We start from the raw sequence: 14,102 nt of genomic DNA, 5'->3' as shown, positions 1-14,102 counted from the left end.
TGTGCGGCGTCTGGTTGTCTTTGTTGTGGACGTTTCGCCATCCAGTGGCTGGCTGGATGGCGAGGCGTCTACGGTGGGGATGCCCGGGTGTTGTGCGTGTGTCATTTCATCCTGTCGGTATTATATACAATTCTTGTACTACTACTACTACTACTACTACCACTACTACTACCTCCACCTCTTCCTGCCTATATATAGCCGTCCTGCTCCTTCTCTGTTAGTGTGACTTTGTCAATGGTCCAAGTCGGACCGAAACGTCGTCGTAAGCTTCTGTCTTTTATGTGCGGGTTATTTGGGTTTCTTTTTAAATTTAGTAGTATTATCAGATACATTACACTATATTACATTCTGTTTCAGGTTGCCGCAACCTCGACGACATTTTATGGTGTGTGTCATAGACTCTGTCATCTACATACTTGGTGGATTTGGACGACATCGTGTTGTACAGTGTTCTGTAGATGCATATGATACTAAAGCAGGTAAAGTGAATATGAATTACTCGTGCTGTACTGTCACTCAGTTTGATGAATGAGACATGTGCGACAACTGGATATCTTTGCTTTGTAGATGTTACATCATGAAGTGGCTTTATGAATACAATAAAAGAATGTAAACAAAAGACTGTAGAAGAGGTAATCAGTTCCTCAGCCTCAGAATTATATACAGAAGACAGTGGAAGACAAGGTAATTCTTCAGAATCACTGAGTTATATGCAGAAGACAGTAGAAGAGGAGGTAATCAGTCCCTCAATCTTATAGAATTATACAGAAGACAGTAGAAGAGGAGGTAATCAGTCCCTCAACCTTATAGAATTATACAGAAGACAGTAGAAGAGGAGGTAATCAGTCCCTCAACCTTATAGAATTATACAGAAGACAGTAGAAGAGGAGGTAATCAGTCCCTCAACCTTATAGAATTATACAGAAGACAGTAGAAGAAGAGGTAATCAGTCCCTCAACCTTATAGAATTATACAGAAGACAGTAGAAGAGGAGGTAATCAGTCCCTCAACCTTATAGAATTATACAGAAGACAGTAGAAGAGGAGGTAATCAGTCCCTCAACCTTATAGAATTATACAGAAGACAGTAGAAGAGGAGGTAATCAGTCCCTCAACCTTATAGAATTATACAGAAGACAGTAGAAGAGGAGGTAATCAGTCCCTCAACCTTATAGAATTATACAGAAGACAGTAGAAGAGGAGGTAATCAGTCCCTCAACCTTATAGAATTATACAGAAGACAGTAGAAGAAGAGGTAATCAGTCCCTCAACCTTATAGAATTATACAGAAGACAGTAGAAGAAGAGGTAATCAGTCCCTCAACCTTATAGAATTATACAGAAGACAGTAGAAGAAGAGGTAATCAGTCCCTCAACCTTATAGAATTATACAGAAGACAGTAGAAGAGTAGGTAATCAGTCCCTCAACCTTATAGAATTATACAGAAGACAGTAGAAGAGGAGGTAATCAGTCTCTCAACCTTATAGAATTATACAGAAGACAGTAGAAGAGGAGGTAATCAGTCCCTCAACCTTATAGAATTATACAGAAGACAGTAGAAGAGGAGGTAATCAGTCCCTCAACCTTATAGAATTATACAGAAGACAGTAGAAGAGGAGGTAATCAGTCTAGGAGCAGGTATTGAGCACCATAGTCTTGATGAATCTGAAGCACAGGCAGGAAGATAAGCCCTTATATACTGGCATCAGATGAGGTGCAGCAAATGGAGGCATTGTCACTGATATGTTGGACCCACCAGAGGCAGTCGGTCATGCCTTAGAGTTGGGCCAGAAGTTAGCAAATAGGTTGTCGAGATACAGTTTAAAAACTGTAGTGTAAAGCACCCTTCTGGCAAGACAGTGATGGAGTGAATGATGGTGAAAGTTTTTTCTTTTTGGGGCCACCCTGCCTTGGTGGGAATCGGCCAGTGTGTTAATAAAAAAAAAAAATTATTATTTTATTTCAGCATGATGCAATGTTTGTACAGAGATGGGTGACATTTGTGCATGACGTTTGAGTATGTCCCAAAATGCAGAGCATTTTTATTTGATGATAAACCTTGTCAAAAGAATTTTTTTTTTTATATAAAATTAGCATTATGTGATGTTACAATCTTGTGGTAGCTTAGTCATTCATGTGAATGAACTTTATGGAAAGAAAATCACTGAACGTACTGTTGGCACTATAAAGGAGCAGCATATACCAGAATACTTCACAGTCCACATAAGACTGCTGCCGAGTAGAGAGGGAGGGAATGGGAAAAGAGAGTTAGACTAAAATTTAATACTGGAGTATGTAGGATTTAGGATTAGTTTATCTGACATCCCTCATTTTTAGCTAAAATGTGTAAATTATCACACTTTTAATCGATATTGCTAATTGCATTTTATGGGAAAAAGTAAGCCAGATCATATTATTTTACAACTGTACTACTCCAGCAGATTCACTGACACAAGAGGAGATATAAAAAAGACCTGGAAAACACTTTCCCAGATTCTGGGGACCCACAAACTGAAAAAAACCAAGAATATTGTCCTAACTAAACCTCATGAAACACCACTGCATCCCACTGATACAGCTAACAAGATAAACGACTTCTTCTCAAACATAGGATCTAATCTCGCCAGTAAAATCCCACGTACCAATGCCCATGCCGGGGACTACCAAGATGGGAATTTCCCAAATTCCTTCTATCTTGTACCAACTGAGCCCACCGAAGTCACCGAGATTATAAAGTCACTTAAAAATAGCTCAGGGAATCTGTCTCATGTCCCACCATTATTGTACAAGCAAGCGGCCCATGTCCTTTCGCATGCTATTTCATTACTTTTTAACAAGTAACTAGAAACTAGCACCTTCCCGAAACTACTCAAGACAGCAAGGGTTACACCAATACATAAAGGTGGTGACCCTACAGACGTAAACAACTATAGGCCAATATCAAACTTACCATTGCTATCCAAAATCTTCGAGAAACTCGTGCACAGGAGACTATATTCATTTATAACGTCACAAAACATACTCAACCCCTGCCAATTTGGATTCAGGGAAAATAAAAGCATTAATGATGCAATTGTAAAAATGCTAGACCTGCTTTACACAGAATTGGAAAATAAGGAATATCCGCTAGGAACTTTTATTGACCTAAGAAAAGCTTTTGACAGAGTAGACCATGGCATTCTACTCCACAAACTTGACCATTATGGTATAAGAGGCCATGCGCTTGCATATTTCAAATCCTACCTTACTAATAGGTATCAGTATGTCACCATTAAAGACACAGTATCATCAACACGGCCACTTGATACTGGAGTTCTGCAAGGAAGTGTCCTTGGACCCCTGCTCTTCCTCATTTACATCAATGATCTTCCCAACACCTGAAACCCAATCTCTTTGTTGACGACACGACTTATGTCATCTCTCACCCTAATCTTGCCACCCTCAACACCATTGTTAACAAGGAGCTGCTCAAAATATTGACTTGGATGACAGCCAATAAACTTACACTTAACCCCTTCAGGGTCCAAGGCCCAAATCTGAAGTGGTGCCCCAGTGTCCAAGAATTTTCAAAAAAAAAAAATTTGTTATTTTTTCTTATGAAATGGTAGAGAATCTTTTTGTGAAGGTAATAAAACAAAAAGTACGAAATTTGATGGAAAATTGACGAAATTATGCTCTCGCGAATTTTGATGTGTCAGCGATATTTACGAATCGGTGATTTTGCTGAATTTGACTCCCATTTTAGGCCAATTACATTATTCCAGTCAACCAAATTGTTAGCTATTTCACTAGTATTACTTCTATTCTATCGATTGAGCATAAGAAATCGCCAAGTCAACTTTTTCAAATACAAATTAAAGTGATCGGAAATTGTTAATTTGGCCAATTTAACAAAAAGTTCAAAATATTCCAATTTCAAAATAGGGTCCAGAATAAACAATGTAGGTATTCCTGGAACTAAACTAACATTTCCTCTGTTCATTAGTTACGTTTTGAGGCTTTACAAATAAATTCCATTTTGATTTTTTATTCACATAATGAATTTTTATTCACACCAAAAAATAGAAGATTTACTGTTATGCAATACTGTAATAATTGTATAAATATCATCACCATATTTGTGAATGCATATTAGACCCACCAGCTGACGTGTATTAGACGTGTGAGGTCGTTTGTTTACTCTTGAATATCGGCAAAAATTTAACATTTCTGCTACTTTGAGCTCAGTTTCAAGCCATTTCCAGTGCTAAAACCAATCAAAATCATCTCTATTTCTGTAATATGTCTTCCATTCTATCAAATGAGACCAAGAAATCGCAAATACAACTATAAAAAACATATGAAAAAACACTGCAAAATCGCTGTTTTAATTGAAAAATCATGATTTCAGTTTTTTTTCTCATTATACACAGTGTGCTGCAGGATCTGTTTTATGTGGTGCACACATACCACATAGATGTATTCTCTCATATCTAGGCCCAAATGTACCACTCACAGGTTATCAGAGCGAGCTGAGCTTATGACGTAGATCTACGGTTTGGACCCTGAACGTAAAGCCGTAGATCTATGGGACGGACCCTGAAAGGGTTAACACTGACAAAACCTACTATATTATGTTTGGTAGCAGAGGAGGTGTTGCACAACTTAACATTAAGATCAGCAACACTCTAATTGCCAGACACAATGAGGGCAAATTCCTAGGCCTATACCTCGACAACAACCTGAATTTCAGCACCCATATCCAACACACAACAAAAAAAGTATCCAAAACAGTTGGGATCCTCTCCAAGATACGATACTACATGCCGCAAAATGCCCTTCTCACACTATACCATTCACTCATTTATCCATACCTCACCTATGCTATTTGTGCTTGGGGATCAACTCAGCAACACACCTAAAACCAATAATAACTCAACAAAAAGCCACAGTAAGAATAATCACTTAATCCCATCCCTGGCAACACCTCCCCCCCCCCCACTCTTCATAGATCTAAACTTACTCCCTGTTCAGAACATCCACACTTACTACTGTGCAATCTACATATACAGGACCTTAAATTCCAATATTATCCTTGACCTAAAATGCTTTCTTGATAGTTGTGACAGGATCCACAGGCATAACACCAGACACAAACATCTCTACTACATTCCCCGTGTCCGACCAAACCTTTACAAAAATTCAGTGTATGTCAAAGGCCCTAAAATCTGGAACACCCTACCTGAAAACTCTAGAACTGCAGACACATTCCTCACCTTCAAAACTACAGTTAGAAAACATCTTATCTCCCTGATACACCCCGTCAACTAACTACATGATAACCACCTGGTGGTTCACACTTACGCTCACTCACTCACCCATTTGACTATAAGCACAGAAATACGAATCTTAATCTCAAAATAATGATTCCTAACTAGTCATAAGTTTGCCTGTGATACTCCAATATATAAACTATGTATTATGCCAAAACAGAAGCACTCACATTGCTAAACTCACTAACTAGTATTTAGTCACTTAATATTTAGTCAACTTACTCCATAATTTGTAATAATTTAGGGTTAAGAATTAATCTAAGTCTGCCCGAAATGCCTAGCCATGCTAGGTGTCCTAGTGGCCCCTTCTGTAATTAGTATTTTATTACATGTAAATCACACAATAACCAAAATCTGTAAACCCCGCATTGTAATCCTTATAGAGAATAAACTTGATTGATTGATTGTTTGATTGATTGATTGATTGATTGATTGATTACTTCAAATGGTAAACCTTAACTTTTTTTACAGCGATTGTACATGGAATTACATTTAATTATATTTGTATCATAACTGTTTCAAAACTGTCACTAAATAAACTATAGATTGAATCACTGTGTTGATTTTTATTTTTATTTTTTGACTTGCTGTTGTTGTTGATGTTGCTACCATTGTTGATGCTGCCGTTGCTGTTGCAATTCTTACTGGTGTATTGCAGAGTCCTCTTGAATGATCCTGCCTTTGATGCGGATTCTCTGTCTCAGTCTTGGTACAGCGCCTGTGATGGTCACCCATCTCTTTATTTATGCTGAGTCTTCTCTTCCCCACTTCTGCTTCCTATGAAATTGATAATAATTTAAATTGATAATGGAGTGAATGATGGTGAAAGTTTTTCTTTTTCGGGCCACCCTGCCTTGGTGGGAATCGGCCAGTGTGTTAATAAAATTAAATAATTTAATTAGGAATGTGCCAAGGTATTGGTATTGACTAGCTTTAATAGTATCAGTATCAGTGATATCAGCTAATTTTGATGGTATCGGTGATATCAGCTAATTTTGATGGTATCGGTGATATCAGCTAATTTCGATGGTATCGGTGATATCAGCTAATTTTGATGGTATCAGTATCTGCACAAAATTGAGTAGTATTTGTATCAGGTGAAACTTCAGCATTGTACTATACCTAGTCTTTATACCTTTCAAAATATTGGTCTTGGCTTTTTTTTCTATTGTTGATTATTTTTTGCATCTACACTTCACAGGGAAACCAGTTAGCCGGACTTGAGTCCTGGAGGTGAGTAGTACAGTGCCTGCACTCTGTGGAGGGGGGTGATCTTTGCTGCTTGGGGGGTACATCTAAACTGTTGTATCTGTGTGCCTCTGGCAAAACAGTGATAGTGTGAATGATGGTGAAAGTGTTTCTTTTTCAGGTCACCCTTCCTTGGTGGGAGATGGCTTGTGTGTTAAAAACTAATGTATTTTCACATTCCATACATGTTTAATTTGATGATGTTTATTTCCGCAGGTGACTGGCTACATTGTCCGGACATGCCGCATTGTGTTGGTCACGGAGCTGCTTGTGCTTTTAAAGGAAGACTTATGGTATTTACACAAGAGATGCAACTGCTGACCTATTATCCGTCCATGAAGAAATGGTCAGCCATACCAGTAATATCTCCCAGCAAGCAAGGCTATCGAGCAGCTTTAACATGGAGTAACTCTGTTTATTTGATAGGTGAATATCCTCTTCTTTCAACAAGTTTGTCTTTTTAATAATGCATACAGGAGAAGGGGTTACTAGCCTCTTGCTCCTGGCATTTTAGTCGCCTCTTACAACATGCATAGCTTACAGAGAAAGAATTCTGTTCCACTTCCCCATGGAGAATAGGTGAATATGGTGCTTCATAATTCAGTGTTGATGAAATACTGGAATACTTGTGGTTGGATTCAGGGGGGGGGGAACTAGTTAGTCAGGCTTGATGCCTGGAGGTGGGCAGTGCAGTCCCTGCACTCTGAAGGAGGGGTAGTAGTTGTTACAGTTCTGGAGATGGGAGTACAGTACTAAATGCTGGGAGTAAGGGGTGGGAAGTACAGTACTAAATGCTGGTAGTAAGGGGTGGGAAGTATAGGACTAAATGCTGGCAGTAATCTTAATCTTAAGAAACCTCTTCCACTATCATTTTTTTTCCCTTGTGGATTTTTATTTTGGTTTTAGTGTTAGTGATCAAGGGGGGCTTTTGATAGAGGCAAAAACAATTGTTCAGAATGTGGTGAGTGCATTTTCTTGTTAATCCTTGTTTATATCTTACAGATAACTGTTCCAATCAGGTATACAAGTTTTCACCGGAAGAAGGTAAAACTGTGACAAACTTTGGCCGCTTTAAAACACCGCCGGTAAACGTGTGTGTTGTGGATGGAAAACTGTACAGTTTCAGCCATGACGATTTAGATGACAGTCACGTTATAGAAGTTCTAGATGTTGCAGAGGAGAACCATGTTAGTACTGCACATGCAACAGTTCTGCAGACTAGAGAACATTCCACTCAGTCGTGCAAGGAGAAACAGGCTTCACAAATTGAGCATAGTGTAGTGTTTTCAAAAGAGGTGTGGAGAGAGAAGGAGACCGACCCCCATGTTTTCACGACTAAATGCCCTGCTGATGCTACATTCTCTCTGGGTTGTTTTCCACTTCTAAAACTCAATCCATAACACGAATAATAGTTATGGGCAAAACATAAAATACAGTAGGAGCCACCGTATCCGCAGGGGATACATTCCAAGAACCTGTCGTGGATACTGAAACCATGGCACGTTCTTGGAACCTGCTATACCTATTATAAAGTTTAATTGATAAATCATGCACAATAAGTGCAGAATTATCACTTAGGCTCTGAAGAACTGCCAGCTTCTCTACTTCTGTGCTTTGGGGGCCATTGTTATGTAAAATAAGAGGTATTTTTGGGCCACAGTAAACAGTGGATAACTGAAACCATGGATACCGAATCAGTGGATACGGGGGTTCTACTGTATAGATTTATGTAAAATGCCATGTCTTAGAGTTCATTGTTGAATGTTAGTAAGACAAAATTCCACTTATGGCATTTTATTGGGAAAACATCATCCACAAGGGACGTTATTAATTTTTACTAAAATGGGTAGAAAGAGAGCATGAAGTCTCTGGTGGACAAAATACCTTTCCAAATGTAATGCCGTAAATGACATGTCATGTCTTATTAATATACATGTCAGTGAATAACTGAAGTGTAATGAACACTTGTCAGTGCTCAATAATAACCCACATGAAGACAGAAACTCAGAAGATCAATTAATCTGTATATACTGACCCCTTTCTGGGATCCTCTTCACAGATGGGTCCCAGAAAGGGGGGTTGAAATATACAGATCAATTAATCTCCTTTGTATCTGTCTCCATGTGGGTTATTACTGAGCATAATGTCAGTTTAATGCCATTGATATACAGTTCCTTGGTGATGTTACCTTCAGTAACGAGGGAATTAATTTAGAGGAGAAATATTGATACACCTCACATTCCATTTTTTTTTTTTAATAAAATATTCAAAGATATAAATAATATAACACATGATTACATGCCATAGTATTTTAATTTTTTATATTTTTTTTATATAAATTATATAAATAACTTGGAAAAAAAAGGATAAATACTATTATCCTATTTTTTTTTTTTTGGTTTTTGTCTAAAAAAGGAATTTATTATAATTATTATTTTTACAGTCACCTTAGGAACGCTAAACCCATAAGGGTCGTATAGTGCCTAGTGAAGGGAAGGTGATTAGATTCAATCCTAGGGAGGATAGCTCCAAATCTTTGGATCAAGAGCCTCTCACTGGCATCAAGGTGCTGACTTCCCTAAAAGGAAAAATAAAATTTGAGGTTTAATTTACAGAAACAACTTGATTTTCCTTTTCGACAAAGATTCTGTTCTATGGTTTCTAATGTTCACTAACAGAAGTATTACAATTATTATATTGTACATAAACATCATATAAATAAAAGACTACTGTACATAAAGTATATTAAAATCAGTCGTACTAAAATTTCCTCTGTATTGTTTATTGTAGAGGATGAGAGATCATGGTTCATACAGGTAATGTATGATGCTGTCTATATATTACAATAAATTGGTTAAATTTAGTTTTTCTTGCCTTATTGGTCTTCTTCAACCAAGATTAAGTTTTTTTTTTTTTTTTTTTCCAACAAGTCGGCCGTCTCCCACCGAGGCAGGGTGACCCACCGAGGCAGGGTGACCCACCGAGGCAGGGTGACCCACCGAGGCAGGGTGACCCACCGAGGCAGGGTGACCCACCGAGGCAGGGTGACCCACCGAGGCAGGGTGACCCACCGAGGCAGGGTGACCCACCGAGGCAGGGTGACCCACCGAGGCAGGGTGACCCACCGAGGCAGGGTGACCCAAAAAAGAAAGAAAATCCCCAAAAAGAAAATACTTTCATCATCATTCAACACTTTCACCAAACTCACACATTATCACTGTTTTTGCAGAGGTGCTCAGAATACAACAGTTTAGAAGTATATACGTATAAAGATACACAACATATCCCTCCAAACTGCCAATATCCCAAACCCCTCCTTTATAATGCAGACATTGTACTTCCCATTTCCAGGACTCAAGTCCGACTATATGAAAATAACCGGTTTCCCTGAATCCCTTCACTAAATATTACCCTGCTCACACTCCAACAGATCGTCAGGTCCCAAGTATCATTCGTCTCCATTCACTCCTATCTAACACGCCCATGCACGCTTGCTGGAAGTCCAAGCCCCTCGCCCGCAAAACCTCCTTTACCCCCTCTCTCCAACCCTTTCGAGGATGATCCCTACCTCACCTTCCTTCCCCTATAGATTTATATCCTTTCCATGTCATTCTACTTTGATCCATTCTCTCTAAATGACCAAACCACCTCAACAACCCCTCTTCTGCCCTCTGACTAATACTTTTATTAACTCTACACCTTCTCCTAATTTCCACACTCCGAATTTTCTGTATAATATTTACACCACACATTGCCCTTAAACAGGACATCTCCACTGCCTCCAACTGTCTCCTCGCTGCTGCATTTACCACCCAAGCTTCACACCCATATAAGAGTGTTGGTTAAGTGACCATACAAAAAAATCATCATTCACTGAATTGCTGTCTTACCAGAAGTTAATAGTTTTTAGTGTTTTTTTTTTTTTTGTTTTAAACACTGCTGTCTCCCACCAAGGCAGGTGAGCCTGAAAAAAAAAGTAACGCTTTCATAATTTTTTTTTTAAAAACTAGCCATATCTTCCTAAGGCAAGGTGACCTACAATGAAAAACGAGTTTTTCTCTTTACATTTAGTAATTTATACAGGAGACGAGGTTACTAGCTCCTTGTTCCTGGCATTTTAATCATCTCTTACGACATGCATAGGTTACGGAGGAAGGATTCTTCTCCGCTTCAGTATGTACTTAGTTGAATAATGAAGTTTTTTCATGTAATAAAAATGTAGAGCCTACTTCAGATGTTGAAATTTGTGCCATTAGCATCAATAGGCTGGTTGATTGGGGCATCCACCATGAGGATGGTGTTGTTGACCTCAGAGCAAATTCCAGACAGAAGGGAAGAGTGTGTGTAGCCAATAGCTTGTTTGCATTGCTCAGTTTTACACTCCAAGCTTACAAACCTTGATGTATTTGATTGGGTGTGGAGTTCCAAAATAGTGCTGCATACTCCAGTATGGGCCTGATATACACAGTGTACATAGTCTAGAATGATTCCTTACTGAGGTGTCGGAACACTGTTCTTAGGTTTGCCAGGCGCCCATATGTTGCAGCAGTTATTTGGTTGATATGCACCTCAAGAGATGTGTTTGGTATTATACTCATCCCAAGATCCTTTTCCTTGAGTGAGGTTTGCAATCTTTGGCCACCCTAGCCTGTGCTCTGTCTGTGATCTTTGCCCTTCTCAAATCTTCATAACTTTTCATTTGGTGGGGTTAAACTCCAAGAGCCAGTTGCTGGACCAGGCTTGCAGCCTGTCCAAATCCCTTTGCAGTCCTGCCTGATCCTCATCCGACTGAATTCCCCTCATTTGCCTTACATCATCTGCAAAGAGGGACACTTTTGAGTCTATCCCTTCCTTTGTGTTATTCACATATACCAGAAACAGCACCAGTCCCAGGACCGACCCCTGTGGAACCCCGCCAGTCTCAGGCACCCACTCCGACACCTCGTTGCATACCACGACTCGTTGTTGCCTCCCTGACAGGTATTCTCTGAATCATTGCAGTACCTTTCCTGTTATACCTGCCTGGTCCTTTAGGTTTTGCACTAATCTCTTGTGTGGAACTGTGTCAAAAATCCCCTTACAGTTCAAGAAAATGCAATCTACCCCCCTCCCTCTCTCTCTTGTCTTACTTTCGTCACCTTGTAAAACTCCATTAGGTTTGTGACACAGGATTTCCCTTCCCTGAAGCCATGCTGGTAGTCTTGTATAAGCTCATGTGTGTGTGTGTGTGTACTCGCCTAGTTGTACTCACCTAATTGTGGTTGCAAGGGTCGATTGTCACCTCCTGGCCTCGCCTCTTCACTGGTCACTATTATGTCACTCTTCCTGCTCCATGAGCTTTATCATACCTCTTCTTAAGGCTATGTATGGCTCCTGCCTCCACTACATCACTTCCCAGACTATTCCACTTCTTGACAATTCTGTGACTGAAGAAATACTTCCTAACATCCCTGTGATTCACCTGAGTCTTCAACTTCCAGTTGTGATCCCTTGTTGTTGTGTCCCACCTCAGGAACATCCTGACTCTGTCCATCTTGTCAATTCCTCTCAGTATTTTATATGACGTTATCATATCTTCCCTATCTCTCCTGTCCTCCAATGTAGTCATGTTGATTTCCGTTAACCTCTCCTCGTAAGGCATGCCCCTTAGCTCTGGGACTAGTGTTGTTGCAAACCTTGTCACTGTCTCTAGTTTCCTTACGTGCTTGGCTAGGTTTGGGCTCCAAACTGGTGCTGCATACTCCAGTATAGGACTAACATACACGGTGTACAGGGTCCTGAACGATTCCTTATTGAGATGTCGGAATGCTGTTCTGAGGTTTCCCAGGCGCCCATATGCTGCAGCAGTTATTTAGTTGATGTGCGCTTCAGGAGATGTGCCTGGTGTTATATTCACTCCAAGATCCTTTTCCTTGAGTGAGGTTTGTAGTCTCTTGTTAGTTAGTTTAATATCTTCATTATGCACCCCATACCCATCCTGTGGGCAGTAGTCAAAAGATTACAGAGGTACATAATGGGTCCAGGGACTGGACCCCAAAGTTATGATAGCTGAACTAGTTACAAAGGTAATGAACTCCAGGTAGATCTGGTCACAATCATGGCAAGTTGCAAAGGAAATGAATCAGCCTCACTCCTATACATGGTTACAATCATGAACAAATTACAAAGTAATGAGCCACTGAGACCCCTAGACTGTACTCCATCTGGGGCCTTCTCTGCCCTTCCCCAGTCTTCATGACTTGCACTTGGTGGGGTTGAATTTAAGGAGCCAGTTGCTGGACCACGCCTGCAGCCTGTCCAGATCCCTTTGTAGTTCTGCCTGGTCCCCGTCCAGTTGAATTCTCATCAACGTCACATCATCTGCAAACAAGGATACTTCTGAGTCTATTCCTTCCATCATGTCATTCACAAATACCAGAAATAGTACAGGTCCTAGGACTGACCCCTGTGGAACCTTGCTCATCACGCGCGCCCTCTCTGACACCTCGCCACGTATCACGACTCACTGTTGTCCTCCTGACAGGTATTCACTAATCCATTGCAGTGCCTTCCCTGTTATCCCTGCTTGGTCCTCCACCTTTTGCACTAATCTCTTGCGTGGAACTGTGTCAAACGCCTTCTTAAAGTTCAAGAAATTGCAATCTACCCACCCCCCTCTCTTTCCTGTCTTACTGCTGTCACCATGTCATAGAACACACGGTTTCCCATCCCTAAAACCATGCTGGTTGTTATTGATAAGCTCATTCCTTTTTAGGTGCTCTGGTGTGTGTGTGTGCAATATACTTTTCATTTTCTACTGTAACTTACAATGCCTATAAACATTATGTCCCCTCAAGGAAGGTTCCTTGATGCTGGTGAGGGGCTCTTGATTTAGGGAATTGGATCTGTGCTCCAGTTCCCCAAATTAAGCCTGAATGCCTTCCACATACCCCCCCAGGCGCTGTATAATCCTCCGGGTTTAGCGCTTCCCCCTTGATTGTAATAATAAATAATAATAATATAAACATTATGTTCAATATATGGTGGCCTGGTGGGTAAAGCTCCCGCTTCACACACGGAGGGCCCGGGTTTGATTCCCGGCGGGTGGAAACATTTCGACGCATTTCCTTACACCTGTTGTCCTGTTCACCTAGCAGCAAATAGGTACCTGGGTGATAGTGGACTGGTGTGGGTTGCATCCTGGGGGACAAGATGAGGACCCCAATGGAAATAAGACAGTCCTCGATGACGCACTGACTTAGGCTATCCTGGGTGGCTAACCCTTCGGGATTAAAAATCTGAAGAAAATCTTATCTCTTATCTCTCTTTATGTTTTCATTTCCTATTATTATTTCCTCTACGTATAGTACAATACTAGTTTATTATCAAATATTTTTTTAATTGATAAGGGGGATTACCAATAGACCCCTGGTTGTCTTCAAGACCCCTGGTTGTCTTCAAGACCCCTGGTTGTCTTCAAGACCCCTGGTTGTCTTCAAGACCCCTGGTTGTCTTCAAGACCCCTGGTTGTCTTCAAGACCCCTGGTTGTCTTCAAGACCCCTG

General features: G+C 40.3%; 1 protein-coding gene across 4 annotated transcripts in view; it reads left to right on the top strand.

Moving 5' to 3' along the window:
- The window catches only part of LOC128698307 (kelch-like protein 30), a 72,661-nt gene extending 63,250 nt beyond the window's left edge, over window positions 1-9,411 (top strand). For all 4 annotated transcript variants that reach the window (XM_070104489.1, XM_070104490.1, XM_070104487.1 and 1 more), the window contains exons 8-10: window positions 358-479; window positions 6,776-6,985; window positions 7,562-9,411. In XM_070104489.1, the coding sequence (XP_069960590.1) occupies window positions 358-479; window positions 6,776-6,985; window positions 7,562-7,959 (730 nt within the window). In that variant the 3' untranslated portion in view covers window positions 7,960-9,411. The remainder of the gene's footprint in view (window positions 1-357; window positions 480-6,775; window positions 6,986-7,561) is intronic.
- The last annotated feature ends 4,691 nt before the right edge of the window (window positions 9,412-14,102 follow it).

The sequence above is a fragment of the Cherax quadricarinatus genome, chromosome 92, assembly GCF_038502225.1.
Source record: "Cherax quadricarinatus isolate ZL_2023a chromosome 92, ASM3850222v1, whole genome shotgun sequence".
Lineage (NCBI taxonomy): Eukaryota > Metazoa > Arthropoda > Malacostraca > Decapoda > Parastacidae > Cherax > Cherax quadricarinatus.
This window is presented reverse-complemented; position numbering and strand designations above follow the sequence as displayed.